Here is a 23,309-nt window from a genome sequence, read left to right as displayed (position 1 = left end):
CAGTCTCAACCTTTAAGTCTTTACTGAAGACTCATCTCTTCAGTAGGTCCTATGATTAAGTATAGTCTGGCCCAGGAGTGTGAAGGTGAACGGAAAGGCTGGAGCAACGAACCGCCCTTGCTGTCTCTGCCTTGCCGGTTCCCCTCTCTCCACTGGGATTCTCTGCCTGTAACCCTATTACAGGGGCTGAGTCACTGGCGTACTGGTGTTCTTCCATGCCGTCCATGGGAGGGGTGCGTCACTTGAGTGGGCTGAGTCACTGACGTGGTCTTCCTGTCTGGGTTGGCGCCCCCCCCCCCCCCCCCTCCCTTGGGTTGTGCCGTGGCGGAGATCGTTGTGGGCTATACTCTGCCTTGTCTTAGGACAGTAAGTTGGTGGTTGGAGACATCCCTCTAGTGGTGTGGGGGCTGTGCTTTGGCAAAGTGGGTGGGGTTATATCCTGCCTGTTTGGCCCTGTCCGGGGGTTTCATCGGATGGGGCCACAGTGTCTCCTGACCCCTCCTGTCTCAGCCTCCAGTATTCATGCTGCAGTAGTTTATGTGTCGGGGGGCTAGGGTCAGTCTGTTACATCTGGAATATTTCTCTTGTCTTATCCGGTGTCCTGTGTGAATTTAAATATGCTCTCTCTAATTCTCTCTTTCTCTCTTTCTGTCTTTCTCTCGGAGGACCTGAGCCCTAGGACCATGCCTCAGGACTACCTGGCATGATGACTCCTTGCTGTCCCCAGTCCACCTGGCCGTGCTGCTGCTCCAGTTTCAACTGTTCTGCCTGCGGCTATGGAACCCTGACCTGTTCACCGGACGTGCTTGTTGCACCCTCGACAACTAGTATGATTATTATTATTTGACCATGCTGGTCATTTATGAACATTTTAACATCTTGACCATGTTCTGTTATAATATCCACCCGGCACAGCCAGAAGAGGACTGGCCACCCCTCATAGCCTGGTTCCTCTCTAGGTTTCTTCCTAGGTTTTTGGCCTTTCTAGGGAGTTTTTCCTAGGGAGTTTTTCCTAGCCACCGTGCTTCTTTCACATGCATTGCTTGCTGTTTGGGATTTTAGGCTGGGTTTCAGTACAGCACTTTGAGATATCAGCTGATGTATGTAGGGCTATATAAATACATTTGATTTGATTCTCTGTTTGTCTGTTGCCAGTTAGTTTTGTTCGTCAAGCCTACCAGCAGTTTCCCCTTGCGGCTGTCTTTTTCTACTTCCTGTTTCTGGTTTTCCCCGGTTTTAACCATTCTGACTGCCCTGACCCTGACCCTGACCCTGCCTGCCATTCTGTACCTTGTCACACCATCCTGGATTATTGACCTGCCCTTGACCTGTCATTTTGCCTGCCCCCGTGTTCTAGTAACAAACTTTTGTTTCTTCGACACTGTCAGCATCTGGGTCTTCTCCTGAAACATGATAACGTGTGTGTATAGTGTGTGTGTGTGTGTGTGTCTGTGTGTGTGTGTGTCTGTGTCTATGTTTGTGTTGCTTCACAGTCCCGCTGTTCCATAAGGTGTTTTTTTAATCTGTTTTTAAAATAAAGTTTTATTGCTTGCATCGGTTACTTGATGTGGAATAGAGTTCCATGTAGTCATGGCTCTATGTAGTACTGTGCACCTCCCATAGTCTGTTCTGGACTTGGGGACTGTGAAGAGACCTCTGGTGGCATGTCTTGTGGGGTATGCATGGGTGTCTGAGCTGTGTGCCAGTAGTTTAAAACAGACAGCTCGGTGCTTTCAACATGTCAATACCTCTCATAAATACAAGCAGTGATGAAGTCAATCTCTCCTCAACTTTGAGCCAGGAGAGATTGACATGCATATTATTAATAGTAGCTCTCTGTGTTCATCCAAGGGCCAGCCGTGCTGCCCTGTTCTGAGCAAATTGCAATTTTCCTAAGTCCTTTTTTGTGGCACCTGACCACAAGACTGAACAGTAGTCCAGCTGTTAGAGCCGATTTGGACATATTTGTATAAAAGACAGAACATTCAGAGCTCCATGTATATTTGTGTAAATATGAATGTATATGATGAAATATTAGGTACGTACCTGTATGATTTATATTTACCTGTTTGAGATGTATTCATTTGTTGTTAGTGTAACTTAGTTTTTGTCCTCCCCCCTCTTGCCCATTCATTGTACTGCAGTAAGTGTGTTAGGATAAAAGCAGGAAGTTGGGGGGAGGAGTCCTTGCTAGACGCGGGAGCGGTATAGTTTTTTGACCATACAGACATACAGACATACAGACAGGTCATATTGTGTATTTTCCATATCAAGTAACCTATGTTTTAAGTTGATTGGATATTCATTTTCCTGTTAGATATAAGAAGAATAAACATTTTTGTTGCACCATATCCCTGGATCACATTGAATGTTTGGCCTTTTGGAAACCTTGAGTGTGGACTGTATGCGTACCAAACAACCCCGCTTCAGGCTTGGGCAGTGGCTATGGTAAAGAGGAAAGGAAGCCACTACACCAGGTGTGACAAAACTAGGACCTGTAGAACCTGCCTTGTTGATAGTGTTGTTAAGAAGGTAGAAACTAGGGCCTGTAGGACCTGCCTTGTTGATAGTGTTGTTAAGAAGGTAGAAACTAGGGCCTGTAGGACCTGCCTTGTTGATAGTGTTGTTAAGAAGGTAGAAACTAGGGCCTGTAGGACCTGCCTTGTTGATAGTGTTGTTAAGAAGGTAGAAACTAGGGCCTGTAGGACCTGCCTTGTTGATAGTGTTGTTAAGAAGGCAGAGCAGAGCTTTATTATGGACAGACTTCTCCCCATCTTAGCTACTGTTGTATCAATATGTTTTGACCATGACAGTTTACAATCCAGGGTTACTCCAAGCAGTTTAGTTATCTCAACTTGCTCAATTTCCACCTTATTTATTACAAGATTTAGTTGAGGATTAGTGAATGATTTGTGCAAATACAATATTTGTAGTTTTAGAAATATTTAGGGCTAATTTATTCCTTGCCACCCACTCTGAAACTAACTGCAGCTCTTTGTTGAGTGTTGCAGTCATTTCAGTCGCTGTAGTAGCTGACGTGTATAGTGTTGAGTCATCCTCATACATAGACACTCTGGCTTTACTCAAAGCCAGTGGCATGTCATTAGTAAAGATTGAACAAAGTAAGGGGTCTAGACAGCTGCCCTGGGGAATTCCTGATTCTACCTGGATTATGTTGGAGAGGCTTCTATTAAAGAGCAAGTAACTCTTATCCACAATATAGCAGGGGGTGTAAAGCCATAACACCTACGTTTTTCCAGCAGCAGACTATGATCGATAATGTCAAAAGCTGCACTGAAGTCTAAAAAGACAGCCCTTGCAATAATTGTATCAATTGTATCATGTGCCTCTGGCAACAACAACAAAAATATCTTAAAACTGGTTGGTTAAGGGCTTGTAAGTAAGGTCTACCTACACCTGTTGTATTTGGCAGATGTGACAAATACAATTTGATTTATCAGTAAATTTAAAAAACTTAAAGAAAATCTATGTATACTTTTAAGTATATTTTAGCAATTCCATTAACTTTTTTTTATTTAAGTACATTTAAAACCAAATAATTTTAGACTTTTACTCAAGTAGTATTTTACTGGGTGACTTTCACTTTTACTTGAATCATTTTCTATGAAGGTATCTTTACTTTTACTACAGTATGACTATTGGGTACTTTTTGCACTACTGGGAAAACATCAACGGATAAACTGTCCGTTGACTATGAGGATAACGTCGATCAAAAGTTTCATGCATTAACTTTGCAGATGTTACACTATATCACATTCACACCATATTTGACTAAACCACTCCACAACGTACGTAGCAAATCAAACTGGCAATTCCCCTTGTGTGTAGGCGAGTCGAGTCGAGTCATAAGCATAGATATAAAGTTCCACGTCTAGTCTTTCTGGTTAGTTTACTTCTTCGTTACTGTGATCTGCCTGAAAGCTGTTGGACAAAGGTAAGTTAACCATTTTATTACTCTGTTGTCATGTTCATATTCACACCATAATATGATCGATCATGTGATCTAAAAGTAAAAACCAACAATGTCCATTCATGGACAAGCACACATTTCCTAGAATGGATGTTGTAATCTAGCCTACTGTACATTTTAAACAACTTGATGTGTATAACTTGTTGAAATAAAAAATGTTATTTGATCTTGTAATTAATTATGGTTAAAAAGAAATGTGATTATTATTTTCTGTAAGGAAATATGACATTTTGTTATGTTGTTTCGTTTTGCTATGAAATTACCTGTCATTATGAATGGAATTATAATGATAACTAATAACTTTTCACATTGATGTTTGTTTCTATGTTAGAGGGACTATAGACGGTGGGATTTCTAGAAGTACTTGGTTTGTTCTCGTCGTAACATTTACTGGAAAGGAAGTGACCGCAGAAGGGGATTTCTACAGACTACAAGTCTTTGATCAGAGATATTTGTGGTGAGTCACTGGTCTAAAGCCAGGAGGACTTATTAACAGTTGTATTTAACCAAGGTTTCCAAGGTTTCCCTCTTCTGGTCCTGTTGAGGCTGTAATATTTACTTTAGATCCCCTGTAACCACGTAGCTAGCTAGTTAGCAGTTATGGATAGCATAGCAACAATGTCCCGACGCCATTTAGCTACACAGACAACACCAGCTAACGTTAGCTAACCCTCGTTTTTTTTTAAAAAACAAAACGTTTCACCATCTCAGACATGTTTCTACACCACATTTTAAAATGTGAAATTACAGCAGATCCTGAAGGTTGTACTGGAGGGGAAATTAACTCGTTGAATTTAGCAATATGACTTCCGTGCTCCATATAATGCAATGTAATTTTAGCCTAACTTGACTTAGCTAGCTAGCTACGTAGCAAGTCAGCGTGCTGTATTTCAACATATTTTAAAATATACGCGGTGTGTGTGCGTTTAGGCAACATTATACCTGGTCTGAGGAAACACTACATACATGCTATGATAAAAATCTTCTAAGACCGATTCATTTCCTCCAATTCAAAAGCAGGAAGTGCTGAACCATTACAGGGGAAATTAACCAGTAGGACACTTCCTATTAATGTGATGTCTCTCTGTCCTCTGTCCTACACCCCACTACACCTGCTGTTGTCTTCAGTATGTTTAACCACTAGGACACTTCCTATTAATGTGATGTCTCTCTGTCCTCTGTCCTACACCCCACTACACCTGCTGTTGTCTGAGTATGTTTAACCAGTAGGACACTTCCTATTAATGTGATGTCTCTCTGTCCTCTGTCCTACACCCCACTACACCTGCTGTTGTCTTCAGTATGTTTAACCACTAGGACACTTCCTATTAATGTGATTGTCCTCTGTCCTACACCCCACTAAACCTGCTGTTGTCTGAATGTGGAATTAGCTGAATGTAATTTAGCTGTAATTTGGACCCAGGAAGAGTAGCCACTGCTTCTACACCAGCTAATTGTTGATCCTAATAAATACTTCTACTATAACATTCTACTAATGTAATATTTCTGTCTCCCCTACAGGTGTTATCAACATTTATGCTGTAAAGGAGGACAACTTTTTTTTTATTCTCCCATTTAAACCTTCCTCTCAGACAGATACATTTGTTTGTCTGGTTAATCTCTGCTGCCATGGAAACGTAAACTACCCCAGGAGGGTTGTTCCACTCAGGGGGAGAGGGTTGACCAGCCATACCCAGGGCGTGTGTGTGTGTGTGTGTGTGTGTGTGTGTGTGTGTGTGTGTGTGTGTGTGTGTTCTGTCCATATTCACCAAGCGGACAGAGTGGTGTGGCCTAGTCTGGTGGTTGCAGACAGACAGACACTTCTCTGTGGCTCAGACATGACTGACTACTTGCTTTTTATAAAATCATCTGCTAAATGTCATATCATTTATTATTATAAGGTGTTCTGACATATTGTGATATTATTATGACAGAAGGTATTCTGGCATATTGTGATTTATTATGACAGAAGGTGTTCTGGCAGATTGTGATTTATTATGACAGAAGGTATTCTGGCATATTGTGATTTATTATGACAGAAGGTGTTCTGGCATATTGTGATTTATTATGACAGAAGGTATTCTGGCATATTGTGATTTATTATGACAGAAGGTGTTCTGGCATATTGTGATTTATTATGACAGAAGGTATTCTGGCAGATTGTGATTTATTATGACAGAAGGTATTCTGGCAGATTGTGATTTATTATGACAGAAGGTATTCTGGCATATTGTGATTTATTATGACAGAAGGTATTCTGGCAGATTGTGATTTATTATGACAGAAGGTGTTCTGGCATATTGTGATTTATTATGACAGAAGGTTGGCAGTTTCTCTAATTTTTTCTTTTTTTGATCAGTTCTGAAACCTTCAGTTTCATTTCCAGGCTGATGTGTGAGATGACAGGAAACACACCCTGTTTTCATCAATCGCGTGGCGTGTGTGTGTGTGTGTGTGTGTGTTTATATTCCCCCTGCCCTGGGTTACTCATCCCTCTCTCCCTGAGGAGAATGGACCTTCCTTTTCTCTAATTCTACAAACTCTTCATCAAAAAAAAAAACAATCTAGAAGCTAAATCTACACTCTAATACCTGTATATCTAGATTCTAGGCTGTCTATATCTAGACTGTCTACCCTATTTGTAAATGGACACCCTGGTACATCTCCAGAACAGCCCGTTCCTCATGGGTCTGTGTCGAAACGGAACCCCAGTTAACCTGCAGTATGACAACTCCTCAGGTAGGCCTCACACAGACACAAACACGTTAGACACAAGGAATCCAGTACAGAATAAATATATTCCAAAACATGCATTTTGTTTGCAACAAGACACTAAAGTAAAACTGCAAAAAAATGTGGCAAATGAATCAACTGTATGTCCTGAATACAAAGCGTTTTGTTTTGGGGGAAAATTCAACAACACATCACTGAGTACCACTTCATATTTTCAAGCATTGTGGTGGCTGCATCATGTTATGGGTATGCTTGTCATCAGCACGGACTAGGGAATGGCGCAGCGGTCTAAGGCACTGTATCGCAGTGCTAGAGGCGTCACTACAGACCCTGGTTCGATCCCTGGCTGTATCACACCTGGCCGTGATCGGGGAGTCCCATAGGGCGGCGCACAATTTGCTCAGCGTCGTCCGGGTTAGGGGAGGTTTTTGCCGGGGGGGGGGGGGGGGGGGGCTTTACTTGGCTCATGGCGCTCTAGCGACTCCTTGTGGCGGACCGGGCGCCTGCAGGCTGACCTCGGTCGTCAGGTAGGCCGTCATTGTAAATAAGAATTTTGTTCTTAACCGACTTGCCTATTTTAAATAAAGTAAAATACAAATTGTCTGGCTGGATTAACGTTGGCAGGCGCCTCATTCTTTTGAAGCAAACAGCAGTGGCTGCTATTATCCATGGACATTAGAAACATGGAAATTATCTGTATGACTCATGGGACTAGTGAAAGAAACATATTTGTTCTCATCACCGTATGACTCTGTCAAGACTGCTATTGTGAACCACTAATGTAACTTTGGCTTGGGGAATTCCTGGGGGTGGGAACTGTTTGTCTTGTTCGTCTGTCTAGGCGTACCTGTTTTGTGTACTGTACCTTTCTTAAAAATAATACAAACAAACATTTGAACACAACAACAACAAAAAGTCTCGGGTTGCAAAAAAATGACTAAAAGTATGTGGACACCTGCTAGTCGAACATCTCATTACAAAGTCATGGGAATTAATATGGAGTTGGTCCACCATTCGCTGCTATAACAGCCCTCCACTCTTCAGGGAAGGCTTTCCACTAGATGTTGGATCATTGCTGATATAACAGCCTCCACTCTTCTGGGAAGGTTTTCCACTAGATGTTGGAACATTGCTGCTATAACAGCCTCCACTCTTCTGGGAAGGCTTTCCACTAGATGTTGGAACATTGCTGCTATAACAGCCTCCACTCTTCTGGGAAGGCTTTCCACTAGATGTTGGAACATTGCTGCTATAACAGCCTCCACTCTTCTGGGAAGGCTTTCCACTAGATGTTGGATCATTGCTGATATAACAGCCTCCACTCTTCTGGGAAGGCTTTCCACTAGATGTAGGAACATTGCTGCTATAACAGCCTCCTCTCTTCAGGGAAGGCTTTCCACTAGATGTTGGATCATTGCTGCTATAACAGCCTCCTCTCTTCAGGGAAGGCTTTCCACTAGATGTTGGAACATTGCTGCTATAACAGCCTCCACTCTTCTGGGAAGGCTTTCCACTAGATGTTGGAACATTGCTGCGGGGACTTGCTTCCATTCAGCCACAAGAGCATTGTGGTCGGGCACTGATGTTGGGTGATTAGGCCCTGGCTCGCAGTCGGCGTTCCAATTCATCCCAAAGGTGTTCGATGGTGTTGAGGTCAGGGCTCTGTGCAGGCCAATCAAGTTCTTCCACACCGATCTTCACAACCAATTTCTGTATGGACCTTGCTTTGTTCACGGGAGCATTGTCATGCTGAAACAGGAAACTGTTGCCACAAAGTTGGAAGCACAGAATCGTCTAGAATTTCATTGTATGCTGTAGCGTTAAGATTTCCCTTCACTGGAACTAAGGGGCCCAAACCATGAAAAACAGCCCCAGACCATTATTCCTCCTCCACCAAACTTTACAGTTGGCACTATACATCTGACCTCTGTTATTATTATAATACACTGTATAGTTTACCACCTGACCTCTATTATTATTATTATTATTATACACTGTATAGTTTACCACCTGACCTCTATTATTATTATTATAATACACTGTATAGTTTACCACCTGACCTCTATTATTATTATAATACACTGTATAGTTTAACACCTGACCTCTATTATTATTATTATTATAATACACTGTATAGTTTACCACCTGACCTCTATTATTATTATAATACACTGTATAGTTTACCACCTGACCTCTATTATTATTATAATACACTGTATAGTTTACCACCTGACCTCTATTATTATTATTATAATACACTGTATAGTTTACCACCTGACCTCTATTATTATTATTATTATAATACACTGTATAGTTTACCACCTGACCTCTATTATTATTATTATAATACACTGTATAGTTTACCACCTGACCTCTTATTATTATTATAATACACTGTATAGTTTACCACCTGACCTCTATTATTATTATTATTATAATACACTGTATAGTTTACCACCTGACCTCTATTATTATTATAATACACTGTATAGTTTAACACCTGACCTCTATTATTATTATTATTATAATACACTGTATAGTTTACCACCTGACCTCTATTATTATTATAATACACTGTATAGTTTACCACCTGACCTCTATTATTATTATAATACACTGTATAGTTTACCACCTGACCTCTTATTATTATTATAATACACTGTATAGTTTACCACCTGACCTCTATTATTATTATTATTATAATACACTGTATAGTTTACCACCTGACCTCTATTATTATTATTATAATACACTGTATAGTTTAACACCTGACTTATTATTATTATTATAATACACTGTATAGTTTACCACCTGACCTCTATTATTATTATTATTATAATACACTGTATAGTTTACCACCTGACCTCTATTATTATTATTATACACTGTATAGTTTAACACCTGACTTATTATTATTATTATTATTATAATACACTGTATAGTTTACCACCTGACCTCTATTATTATTATAATACACTGTATAGTTTACCACCTGACCTCTATTATTATTATAATACACTGTATAGTTTACCACCTGACCTCTATTATTATTATAATACACTGTATAGTTTAACACCTGACCTCTATTATTATTATTATCCTGATGTACCCCTGCCTCATTATTATAATACACTGTATAGTTTAACACCTGACTTATTATTATTATTATTATTATATTTAACACCTGTTAGTTTAACACCTGACTTATTATTATTATTATAATACACTGTATAGTTTACCACCTGACCTCTGTTATACACTGTATAGTTTTACATTATAACGCTCATCCAGGTTTCACCTACCTTACTCTGTACACACTCACCTTACACACTACTTACACACACGCTGTACACACTCACCTTACACACACACACACCTTTTTATAAAGTTGTGATTTTTATTTTCTCCTCAGAACTGTTCCGTATCTCCACCTTTGCCCTCTTCCCGTCTGCAGCGGTAACGGAGCGCACCCTGGCCAGGGCAGGATGGTTCTATACTGGTGTGGGAGACAGGGTGCAGTGTTTCAGGTAGGTGATGGTTCTATACTGGTGTGGGAGACAGGGTGCAGTGTTTCAGGTAGGTGATGGTTCTATACTGGTGTTGGGAGACAGGGTGCAGGTAGGTGATGGTTCTATACTGGTGTTGGGAGACAGGGTGCAGGTAGGTGATGGTTCTATACTGGTGTTGGGAGACAGGGTGCAGTGTTTCAGGTAGGTGATGGTTCTATACTGGTGTGGGAGACAGGGTGCAGGTAGGTGATGGTTCTATACTGGTGTGGGAGACAGGGTGCAGTGTTTCAGGTAGGTGATGGTTCTATACTGGTGTGGGAGACAGGGTGCAGGTAGGTGATGGTTCTATACTGGTGTGGGAGACAGGGTGCAGTGTTTCAGGTAGGTGATGGTTCTATACTGGTGTGGGAGACAGGGTGCAGGTAGGTGATGGTTCTATACTGGTGTTGGGAGACAGGGTGCAGTGTTTCAGGTAGGTGATGGTTCTATACTGGTGTTGGGAGACAGGGTGCAGGTAGGTGATGGTTCTATACTGGTGTGGGAGACAGGGTGCAGTGTTTCAGGTAGGTGATGGTTCTATACTGGTGTGGGAGACAGGGTGCAGGTAGGTGATGGTTCTATACTGGTGTGGGAGACAGGGTGCAGTGTTTCAGGTAGGTGATGGTTCTATACTGGTGTGGGAGACAGGGTGCAGGTAGGTGATGGTTCTATACTGGTGTTGGGAGACAGGGTGCAGTGTTTCAGGTAGGTGATGGTTCTATACTGGTGTTGGGAGACAGGGTGCAGGTAGGTGATGGTTCTATACTGGTGTTGGGAGACAGGGTGCAGGTAGGTGATGGTTCTATACTGGTGTGGGAGACAGGGTGCAGGTAGGTGATGGTTCTATACTGGTGTGGGAGACAGGGTGCAGTGTTTCAGGTAGGTGATGGTTCTATACTGGTGTGGGAGACAGGGTGCAGGTAGGTGATGGTTCTATACTGGTGTTGGGAGACAGGGTGCAGTGTTTCAGGTAGGTGATGGTTCTATACTGGTGTGGGAGACAGGGTGCAGGTAGGTGATGGTTCTATACTGGTGTTGGGAGACAGGGTGCAGGTAGGTGATGGTTCTATACTGGTGTTGGGAGACAGGGTGCAGTGTTTCAGGTAGGTGATGGTTCTATACTGGTGTTGGGAGACAGGGTGCAGGTAGGTGATGGTTCTATACTGGTGTGGGAGACAGGGTGCAGTGTTGCAGGTAGGTGATGGTTCTATACTGGTGTGGGAGACAGGGTGCAGGTAGGTGATGGTTCTATACTGGTGTTGGGAGACAGGGTGCAGGTAGGTGATGGTTCTATACTGGTGTTGGGAGACAGGGTGCAGGTAGGTGATGGTTCTATACTGGTGTTGGGAGACAGGGTGCAGGTAGGTGATGGTTCTATACTGGTGTGGGAGACAGGGTGCAGTGTTTCAGGTAGGTGATGGTTCTATACTGGTGTTGGGAGACAGGGTGCAGGTAGGTGATGGTTCTATACTGGTGTTGGGAGACAGGGTGCAGTGTTTCAGGTGATTGTCCTGCCACGCTGGCCCATCCCTCCTCTTCACCACATCATTTAAATGGTTCTACCTACTAGCTGATATTGTGTGTGTGTTCTAATTCTCAGGTGTAACGTGACATCATCTAATTGGTATTTCCCTGCTCCAGGTGTAACGTGACATCATCTAATTGGTATTTCCCTGCTCCAGGTGTAACGTGACATCATCTAATTGGTATTTCCCTGCTCCAGGTGTAACGTGACAGCGGACGGCTGGCAGACAGGTGACTGTCCTACTGAGAGACACAGACAGCTGTCCCCTTCTTGCGTCTTCATCCAGACTCTACCCTCTACTGCCAACCTCCTCTCCTCTTCTCACAGCGCCTTCTCTCCGCTATGCAGCGCACTCGTCACACCGGTGAGATGGTGGTGATGATGATGATGATGATGATGATGATTAAATTGTATTTGTCACATGCGCCGAATACAACAGGTGTCGACCTTATGTGGGTAATGGTGGTGGTGGGGGTTATAGGGGTGGGGGTTATAATGATAGTGATGGTGGTGGGGGTTATAATGATAGTGATGGTGGTGGGGGTTATAATGATAGTGATGGTGGTGGGGGTTATAATGATAGTGATGGTGGTGGTGGGGGTTATAATGATAGTGATGGTGGTGGTGGGGGTTATAATGATAGTGGTGGTGGTGGTGGTGGGGGTTATAATGATAGTGATGGTGGTGGTGGGGGTTATAATGATAGTGATGGTGGTGGTGGGGGTTATAATGATAGTGATGGTGGTGGTGGGGGTTATAATGATAGTGATGGTGGTGGGGGTTATAATGATAGTGATGGTGGTGGGGGTTATAATAATAGTGATGGTGGTGGGGGTTATAATGATAGTGATGGTGGTGGGGGTTATAATGATAGTGATGGTGGTGGGGGTTATAATGATAGTGATGGTGGTGGGGGTTATAATGATAGTGGTTGTGGTGGGGGTTATAATGATAGTGGTGGTGGTGGGGGTTATAATGATAGTGATGGTGGTGGGGGTTATAATGATAGTGATGGTGGCGGGGGTTATAATGATAGTGGTTGTGGTGGGGGTTATAATGATAGTGGTGGTGGTGGGGGTTATAATGATAGTGATGGTGGTGGGGGTTATAATGATAGTGATGGTGGCGGGGGTTATAATGATAGTGGTTGTGGCGGGGGTTATAATGATAGTGGTGGTGGTGGGGGTTATAATGATAGTGATGGTGGTGGGGGTTATAATGATAGTGATGGTGGCGGGGGTTATAATGATAGTGGTTGTGGTGGGGGTTATAATGATAGTGGTGGTGGTGGGGGTTATAATGATAGTGATGGTGGCGGGGGTTATAATGATAGTGATGGTGGCGGGGGTTATAATGATAGTGATGGTGGCGGGGGTTATAATGATAGTGATGGTGGCGGGGGTTATAATGATAGTGATGGTGGTGGGGGTTATAATAATAGTTGGGGTGGTGGGGGTTATAGTGATAGTTGTGGTGGTGGGGGTTATAGTGATAGTTGAGGGGGTTATAGTGATAGATGGGGTGGTGGGGGTTATAGTGATAGTTGGGGTGGTGGGGGTTATAGTGGTGGTGGGGGTTATAATGATAGTTGGGGTGGGGGTTATAGTGGTGGTGGTGGGGGTTATAGTGGTGGTGGTGGGGGTTATAGTGATAGTGGTGGTGGTGGGGGTTATAGTGATAGTGGTGGTGGTGGGGGTTATAGTGATAGTGGTGGTGGTGGGGGTTATAGTGATAGTGGTGGTGGTGGGGGTTATAGTGATAGTGGTGGTGGTGGGGGTTATAGTGATGGTGGTGGTGGGGGTTATAGTGATGGTGGTGGTGGGGGTTATAATGATAGTGGTGGTGGGGGTTATAGTGATAGTTGGGGTTATAATGATAGTTGGGGTGGGGGTTATAATGATAGTTGGGGTGGGGGTTATAGTGATAGTGGTGGTGGTGGGGGTTATAGTGATAGTGGTGGGGGTTATAGTGATAGTGGTGGTGGTGGGGGTTATAGTGATAGTGGTGGTGGTGGGGGTTATAATGATAGTTGGGGTGGTGGGGGTTATAGTGATAGGGGTGGTGGGGGTTATAATGATAGGGGTGGTGGGGGTTATAATGATAGTTGGGGTTATAATGATAGTTGTGGGGGTTATAATGATAGTTGGGGTGGTGGGGGTTATAATGATAGTTGTGGTGATGGTGGTGGGGGTTATAATGATAGTTGTGATGATGGTGGAGGGAGTTATAATGATAGTCGGGGTTATAATGATAGTTGTGGTGATGGTGGTGGGGGTTATAATGATAGTTGTGGTGGGGGTTATAATGATGGTGGGGGTTATAATGATAGCTGTGGTGGTGGGGGTTATAATGATAGTTGTGATGGTGGTGGGGGTTGTAATGATAGTGGGGGTTATAATGATAGTTGTGGTGATGGTGGTGGGGGTTATAATGATAGTTGTGGTGGTGGGGGTTATAATGATAGTTGTGGGGGTTATAATGATAGTTGTGGTGGTGGTGGTGGGGGTTATAATGATAGTTGTGGTGGTGGGGGTTATAATGATAGGATGGGGGTGGGGGTTATAATGACAGTTGTGGTGATGATGGTGGGGGTTATAATGATAGTTGTGGTGGTGGGGGTTATAATGATAGTTGTGATGATGGGGGTGGGGGTTATAATGATGGGGTGGGGGTTATAATGATAGGATGGGGTGGGGGTTATAATGATAGTTGTGGTGGTGGGGGTTATAATGATAGTTGTGGTGGTGGGGGTTATAATGATAGTTGTGGTGGTGGGGGTTATAATGATAGTTGGGGTGGTGGGGGTTATAATGATAGTGGTGGTGATGGTTGTGGGGGTTATAATGATAGTTGTGGTGATGGTGGTGGGGGTTATAATGATAGTGGGGGTTATAATGATAGTGGTGGTGATGGGGGTTATAATGATAGTGGTGGTGATGATGGTGGGGGTTATAATGATAGTGGTGGTGATGATGGTGTTGGTGGGGGTTATAATGATAGTTGTGGGGGTTATAATGATAGTGGTGGTGGTGGGGGTTATAATGATAGTGGTGGTGATGGGGGTGGGGGTTATAATGATGTGGGGGTGTAGTAACGTGTGTTGTCTCTCCCAGGTATCAGGACCTGGCCCCGCCCCCCTCCCTGTCTCAGCCTCTAACCCGGTGTCCGGTGAAGAGCCTTGTGTCCCGCCCCCCTCCAGCCCGCTGAGCTCCCGAGAAGTAGAGGACATGTAAGGCTCTGATTGGCTGTTTCTACGCTCTGATTGGCTGTTTCTACGCTCTGATTGGCTGGCTGCACTAACATTTATTTAAGCGTTTAAAAAAAAATGTATTTGTTAAATGTTCTCTGAAACCTTTCTGTAGATGTTACCAGAGAAATATTAAATAACACTACTTTAATACATGAGACTAATAATTAGGGATGTGACAAATAAACAATTTTTCATAACTTTTAAACCAAAACAAATATTTAAAAGATGAGCAAAAAAGTGCATTAGCAATGCAGAATATGGTCGTACCGCTGCTATTGCATGTGACTGCTAGTGGGCAATGAAGTTTTTTGTAGCGCATTTATGGTTCTAGACTGGTAGGCTGTATTGGCGGTTCTAGACTGGTAGGCTGTATTGGCGGTTCTAGACTGGGAGGCTGTATTCGCGGTTCTAGACTGGGAGGCTGTATTGGGGGTTCTAGACTGGGAGGCTGTATTGGCGGTTCTAGACTGGGAGGCTGTATTGGCGGTTCTAGACTGGGAGGCTGTATTCGTGGTTCTAGACTGGTAGGCTGTATTGGCGGTTCTAGACTGGGAGGCTGTATTGGCGGTTCTAGACTGGGAGGCTGTATTGGCGGTTCTAGACTGGTAGACTAGATGAGAAGTGAACAGTGTGGGATCAGGGGTGTATTCATTCTGCCGATTCTGTTGAAAACGTTTCTTAAACGTACCTGAATTTGTCCAATAGAAACTCTCATTTACAACTGTTGGACTAATGCCTACACCCTGGATCAGCTAGATGCAGGCCAGAGTGTGCAAGATACAGGTGTCCTTCCTGACCCAGTTGCCGGAGAGGAAGGAAACAGCACAGGGTTTTCACCATGAGGCCCTTGGTGACTTTAAAAAATGTTGACGTAATGGCTGTGATAGGACAAAACTGAGGATGGATCAACAACATTGTAGTTAATCCACAATACTAACCTAAATGATAGAGTGAAAAGGAAGCCTGTACAGAATAAATATATTCCAAAACATGCATTCTGTTTGCAACAAGAGACTAAAGAAAAACGGCAAAAAAATGTGGCAAAGGAATTCACTTTATGTCCTGAATACAAAGCGTTATGTTTGAGGAAAATCCAACAACACAAATCCAACAACACATCACTGAGTACCGCTTCATATTTTCAAGCATTGTGGTGGCTGCATCATGTTATGGGTATGCTTGTCATCGACAAGGACTAGGGAATTTTTTAGGATAAAAAGAAATGGAATAGGGGCCTCCTGTGTGGCGCAGCGGTCTAAGGCACTGCATTTCAGTGCTAGAGGCGTACAGAGTGTTTTCTATCCAAATCTACTAATAATATGCATATCCTACCTTCTGGGCCTGAGTAGCAGGCAGTTTAATTTGAGCACGTCATTCATCTGAATTTCCGAATACTGCCCCCTGTCACTAAAAAGTTAACCTTTTATTTAACTAGGCAAGTCAGTTAAGAACAAATTCTTATTTACAATGACGGCCTACCCCGGCCAAATCCTAACCCGGACGATGCTGGGCCAATTGTGTGCCGCCCTATGGGACTCCCAATCACGGCCGGTTGTGATACAGCCTGGAATCGAACCAGGGTCTATAGTGACGCCTCTAGCACTGAGATGCAGTGCCTTAGACCACTGCACCATTCGGCAGCCCCGAGTGATGTAGTAACCAAAAAAGTGAAAAAAAAGTAAACAAATCAAAATATATTTTATATTTGAGGTTCTTCAAAGTAGCCACCCTTTTGCCTCAATGACAGCTTTGCACGCACTTGGCATTCTCTTAACCAGCTTCATGAGGTAGTCATCTGGAATGCATTGTAATTAACAGGTGTGCCTTGTTAAACGTTAATTTGTGGTATTTCTTTCCGTCAATGCGTTTGAGCCAATCAGTTGTGTTGTGACAAGGTAGAGGGTGGTATACAGAAGATAGCCCTATTTGGTAAAAGACCAAGTCCGTATTATGGCAAAAACAGCTCAAATAAGCAAAGAGAAACGAACAGTCCATCATTACTTTAAGACATGAATGTCCGTCAATACGGAACATTTCAAGAACTTTGAAAATTATATGAACTGTAACTCATTAAAATGAAATTGTTTCATGTTGAATTTATTTTAGTTTAGTATTTTTTTAACATGCATTCAGAACTGAAAATGAACCTAACTTGAACGTCTGGAACAGATATATTTTAAATCGTAATTATGCTAACTGGGTAAGGGTTCAGATTTTTGGGAACACACTGAAAAGGAACTGTTTATCAGTCAAATGTGGATTAAAATGACATGAGTTGGAATTAATGCATCATAAGGTAAAGGCTGGAATGAGTTGGGCGTACTGAATTAATGCATCATAAGGTAAAGGCTGGAATGAGTTGGGCGTACTGAATTAATGCATCATAAGGTAAAGGCTGGAATGAGTTGGGCGTACTGAATTAATGCATCATAAGGTAAAGGCTGGAATGAGTTGGGCGTACTGAATTAATGCATCATAAGGTAAAGGCTGGAATCTGTTCTTGATGCTAGAACAGCAACGTGTTGTTGATAATTCCACTCAGTCGATGCGCTACTTGCATTGGCCGGGTTTAGATTCAACATGGCTAACTGTGTTGTGAGAAGGCTGGTCTTGGTTGAGGAAATGTAGGGTAGTTAGCAGTGCTGAAACTGACATCTGGCTACCCATGTACCTAATCTAGCCAGTTTGACTGTGTCATGGTGGAGTAACTAACTAGATGAGCATTTACTTTCTAGTCATTTAGCAGACGCTCTTATCCAGAGCGACTTACAGTAGTGAATGCATACATTTCATACATTTTTTTTTATTTTTTTTCCCCCCGTACTTTTCCGAGGGGGGCCAGTTTTGTATGTATTAGAAATTAGCAGCGTGGCAGTTTCCAAAAGTTTGGTGTTGACAATGAACTTTACTTAGCTAGCTAGCTATGCTTTATGGAAGAATGTACTGTAGCTAGGTAGGATATATTGTTAACATTGAGTTGTGGTTGTCTGAAAAGGGTGGCAAGTGTAATGGTCACTTTAAGGACTCTGTAGTCTCGTTGTTATCCTAGATATTGAGCTACGTCTTGGCAACAAATTGAATTTTTTTCACTAATGCTAACGACCAGGTAAGAACTCTGGTATGTGGTCTACGGTTATGGCCGGATGGCTCATGACGAGGCAGGGAGTGGGTTGTGTATCTCCAATCAAGTTGATTTACAAAGTCTCATTGACATTGGTGTCATTCTGGCTTAGATATGATAGAAGGGAGATTTGAAATGAACATTGAGCTTTAATCAATCAAACCTACTATTGAAATCTAGAGTTGTGCTTTGCCTTCAGCAACCTACTAAGAAGTTGAGGCCCCATTATTATTAATAATAATGCCATATAAAAGGATGATCACAGTGTAATGTGTTGTTTTTACAGGGTCAGCCATAGTAGTACGGCCCCCTATATCTGATGATGTTTCTGTAGGTTTCACCAGAGACCCCCTACCTGTCACAACCCCAGCATGAGGAGAGAGCAGGACCGTCTGGACTCCTTCCACACCTGGACCCTGTCCATCATCACCCCCTCTGAGCTGGCTAAGGCTGGCTTCTATTACCTGGGGCAGGGAGACCGCGTGGCCTGCTTCACCTGTGGAGGACAGGTATACTACTACTACTACTACTACTACTACTACTACTACTACTACTACTACTACTATATACTACATTTTACATGTACATGTTCGTTTTTTAGCTTATCCACAGCCACTTAAAGTAATATTTATATAAACTCGGCAACAAAAAAAAGTCCTCTCTCTGTCAACTGCGTTTTATTTTCAACAAACTTAACATGTGTAAATATTTGTATGAACATAACAAGATTCAACAGCTGAGACATAAACTGAACAAGTTCCACAGACATGTGACTGACAGAAATTGAATAATGTGTCCCTGAACAAAGGGGGGGTCAAAATTAGAGGTCGACCGATTAATTGGTATGGTCGATTAACCTGTCTGGGCTAGGGGGCAGTATTTTTACGGCCGGATGAAAAACGTACCCAATTTAAACAGGTTACTACTCTGGCCCAGAAACTAGAATATGCATATTATTAGTGGATTTGGATAGAAAACACTCTGAAGTTTCTAAAACTGTTTGAATGGTGTCTGTGAGTATAACAGAACTCATATGGCAGGCAAAAACCTGAGAAAAATTCAACCAGGAAGTGTAGGATCTGAGAATTGTAGTTCTTCTTTCTAGTCCCTTTCAAAACTACAGTATCTGTGCTGTTACGTTGCACTTTCTAAGGCTTCCATTGGCTGTCAACAGCCTTCAGAAAGTGGTTTGAGCATTCTCCTGTCACTGGGCAGAGTATAGGAGCTCAGTCACTGAGTGGACTGCCTGGGGACAAAGGGATTGGATATGCTCGATCCCGCGAGTGCACCGTTCCTTCTTTTTCTTCTTGAATGAATATGCTATTGTCCGGTTGGAATATTATCGCAATTTTACGTAAAAAATATAATAAAGATTGATTTTAAACAGCGTTTGACATGCTTCTAAGTACGGTAATGGAACATTTTGACTTTTCGTCTCTGGTTCTGCGCTCGCGCGTTACCCTTTGGATAAGTGATCTGTACACACAAACAAAACGGAGGTATTTGTACATGCATATGGATTATTTCGAACAAAAACAACATTTCCTGTGAAAGTAGCAGTCCTGGGAGTGCATTCTGACGAAGATCAGCAAAGGTAAGAGAATATTTCTAATACTAATTCTGAGTTTAGTTTGCCCCAAACTTGGCGGGTGTCTGTATAGCTCTCTGTGATGGCTGAGCTATGTACTCAGAATATTACAAAATGTGCTTTCTCCGTAAAGCTATTTTAAAATCTGACACAGCGGTTGCATCCAGGAGTAGTCTATCTATAATTCTTTAAATAATTGTTATATATTTTGTCAACGTTTATGATGAGTATTTTTGTAAATTGATGTGCACATTCACCGGTGGTTTTGGTGGGAATACATTTTCTGAACATCAAGCGCCAATGTAAAATGCTGTTTTTGGATATAAATATGAACTTTATCGAACAAAACATACATGTATTGTGTAACATGATGTCCTAGGAGTGTCATCTGATGAAGATCGTCAAAGGTTAGTGCTTCATTTAGCTGTGTTTTGGGTTTTATTAACACATGTCCTTGCTTGGAAAATGGCTGTGTGATTATTTTTGTCTATGTACTCTCCTAACATAATCTAATGTTTTGCTTTCGCTGTAAAGCCTTTTTGAAATCGGACAATGTGGTTATATCAAGGAGAAGTGTATGTTTGAGAAAGTTGAATTATGACATTTTGTTGTTTCTGAATTTTCCGCCCTGATATTTCACTGGCTGTGTCCCGCAGGTGGGACGCTAGCCCACGTAGCCCATAGAAGTTAATTAGAGCAGATTTTACGTTTTCATAACAATCGGTAATCGGCCTTTTTTGGACGCCGATTACATTGCAATCCATGAGGAAACTGCGTGGCAGGCTGACCACCTGTTACGCGAGTGCAGCTTCAAAATTACCTTGTGGCTGCAATGAGCCAAGGTAAGTTGCTAGCTAGCATTAAACTTATAAAAAAAACAATCTTCACAATCACTAGTTGACTACACATGGTTGATGATATTACTAGGTTAACTAGCTTGTCCTGCGTTCCATATAATCAATCACTAGTTGACTACACATGGTTGATGATATTACTAGGTTAACTAGCTTGTCCTGCGTTCCATATAATCAATCACTAGTTGACTACACATGGTTGATGATATTACTAGGTTAACTAGCTTGTCCTGCGTTCCATATAAACAATCACTAGTTGACTACACATGGTTGATGATATTACCAGGTTAACTAGCTTGTCCTGCGTTCCATATAAACAATCACTAGTTGACTACACGGTTGATGATATTACTAGGTTAACTAGCTTGTCCTGCGTTCCATATAATCAATCACTAGTTGACTACACATGGTTGATGATATTACTAGGTTAACTAGCTTGTCCTGCGTTCCATATAATCAATGCGGTGCGTGTTAATTTATCGTCTGACACCATTTTAAAAGGTAATTTACCACATGCGGTCTCAGTAATATGATGGGGTCTGAAACCAGATTGGAGTATTTCCTATAGATTATTTGCCTTCAGGAAGGCAGTGAGTTGCTGCGCAACAGCTTTTTCAAAAACATTTTAAAGGAATGTGAGATTGCATCTTTATCATTTTAAAACATACATGCATACATACATAAATACATACATGCATGCATACATACAGTTGAAGTCAGATGTTTACATAGCCAAATACATTTAAACTCAGTTTTTCACAATTCCTGACATTTTAATCCTAGTTAAAATTCCCTGTTTTAGGTCAGTTAGGATCACCACTTTATTTAAGAATGTGAAATGTCAGAATAATAGTAGAGAGAATGATTTACTTCAGCTTTTATTTCTTTCATCACATTCCCAGTGGGTCGGAGGTTTACATACACTCAATTAGTATTTGGTAGCATTGCCTTAAAATTGTTTAACTTGAGTCAAACGTTTTGGATAGCCTTCCACAAACATCCCACAATAAGTTGGGTGAATTTTGGCCCATTCCTCCTGTAGGGGGTGGGTCCCAAAGACCCATTATTGATTTTAGGGGACCTTAAGAGTCATATGTTCTTCTGCAGGCCTTAGAGAGAGAGATACTGTTGCTATGTGTCTAAAAACTGCCACTATACGTTTTACTAGCCATCTATATTAGTCTTTGTGGTTAAGCCCTTGTGAGAGAGCAAGCTGGGTCTGAGTCAGACCGAAACTAGACAAAGGGAAGTAACAACGGTTTGATCTTGTGAGACCGTGGACAATCCAAATCAATTCTGTACTAAGTTGCCTTAAGGGTAACCTCAGCTTATTGTTACAAACATACATTGACGTAGGGGATCATACCACTAGGGAGTGGTATGGGGAGTGATCACATGTATAAATCAGCGGTGCCTTTAGGTGGGAACTTACTGGGAAACATGAATGTTCCTGATGGTCAACTTCTGTCTGCAATTGATAAAGGTTTTTGATTTACTTAAAGAAGATATTGTCTGACTGCTGATTTTCACCAATAAGCCAAAGATTGACAAGGAAGGAACACCGACACTCCTGACAGAGCTGGTGTAACCGAGTCAGGTTTGTAGGCCTCCTTGCTCGCACACGCTTTTTTTCAGTTCTGCCCACAAATCTTCTATAGGATTTGAGGTCAGGGCTTTGTGATGGCCACTCCAATACCTTGACTTTGTTGTCCTTAAGCCATTTTGCCACAACTTTGGAAGTATGCTTGGGGTCATTGTCCATTTGGAAAACCCATTTGCGACCAAGCTTTACCTTCCTGACTGATGTCTTGAGATGTTGCTTCAATATATCCACATAATTTTCCTTCCTCATGATGCCATCTATTTTGTGAAGTGCACCAGTCCCTCCTGCAGCAAAGCACCCCCACAACATGATGCTGCCACCCCCGTGCTTCACGGTTGGGATGGTGTTCTTCGGCTTGCAAGCATCCCCCTTTTTCCTCCAAACATAATGATGGTCATTATGGCCAAACAGTTCTATTTTTGTTTCATCACACCAGAGGACATTTCTCCAAAAAGTACGATCTTTGTCCCCATGTACAGTTGCAAACCATAGTCGGGCTTGATGTCAAGCAAAGAGGCACTGAGTTTGAAGGTAGGCCTTGAAATACATCCACAGGTACACCTCCAATTGACTCAAATGATGTCAATTAGCCTATCAGAAGCTTCTAAAGCCATGACATCATTTTCTGGAATTTTCCAAGCTGTTTAAAGGCACAGTCAACTTAGTGTATGTAAACTTCTGACCCACTGGAATTGTGATACAGTGAATTATAAGTGAAATAATCTGTCTGTAAACAATTGTTGGAAAAATGACTTGTGTCATGCACAAAGTAGATGTCCTAACCGACTTGCCAAAACTATAGTTTGTTAACAAGAAAATGGTAGAGTGGTTGAAAAATGAGTTTTAATGACTCCAACCTAAGTGTATATAAACTTCTGACTTCAACTGTTCAATTTGTTCATTACAATATCATCAAATTGATCAGAAATACAGTGTAGACATTGTTCATGTTGTAAATTACTATTGTAGCTGGAAACGGACAGCATCTCGAGTCGCCTCTTCACTATTGACGTTGAGACTGGTGTTTTGTGGGTACTATTTAATGAAGCTGCCAGTTGAGGACTTGTGAGGCGTCTGTTTCTCAAACTAGACACTC

General features: G+C 42.1%; 1 protein-coding gene across 3 annotated transcripts in view; it reads left to right on the top strand.

The window, feature by feature from the left end:
• Positions 1 to 3,652: 3,652 nt before the first annotated feature.
• birc2 (baculoviral IAP repeat containing 2) overlaps positions 3,653 to 23,309 on the top strand; it is a 39,345-nt gene continuing 19,688 nt past the window's right edge. For all 3 annotated transcript variants that reach the window (XM_045690312.2, XM_082958349.1, XM_045690313.2), the window contains exons 1-7: positions 3,653 to 3,955; positions 4,323 to 4,448; positions 5,513 to 6,730; positions 10,137 to 10,251; positions 11,996 to 12,161; positions 14,911 to 15,026; positions 18,503 to 18,677. In XM_045690312.2, the coding sequence (XP_045546268.2) occupies positions 6,637 to 6,730; positions 10,137 to 10,251; positions 11,996 to 12,161; positions 14,911 to 15,026; positions 18,503 to 18,677 (666 nt within the window). In that variant the 5' untranslated portion in view covers positions 3,653 to 3,955; positions 4,323 to 4,448; positions 5,513 to 6,636. The remainder of the gene's footprint in view (positions 3,956 to 4,322; positions 4,449 to 5,512; positions 6,731 to 10,136; positions 10,252 to 11,995; positions 12,162 to 14,910; positions 15,027 to 18,502; positions 18,678 to 23,309) is intronic.

This window comes from Salmo salar, chromosome 11 (genome assembly GCF_965601325.2).
Source record: "Salmo salar chromosome 11, fSalSal1, whole genome shotgun sequence".
Taxonomy (NCBI): Eukaryota; Metazoa; Chordata; class Actinopteri; order Salmoniformes; family Salmonidae; genus Salmo; species Salmo salar.
Note: the sequence above shows the minus strand (reverse complement) of the source record. Positions and strands in the feature narration are given on the sequence as shown.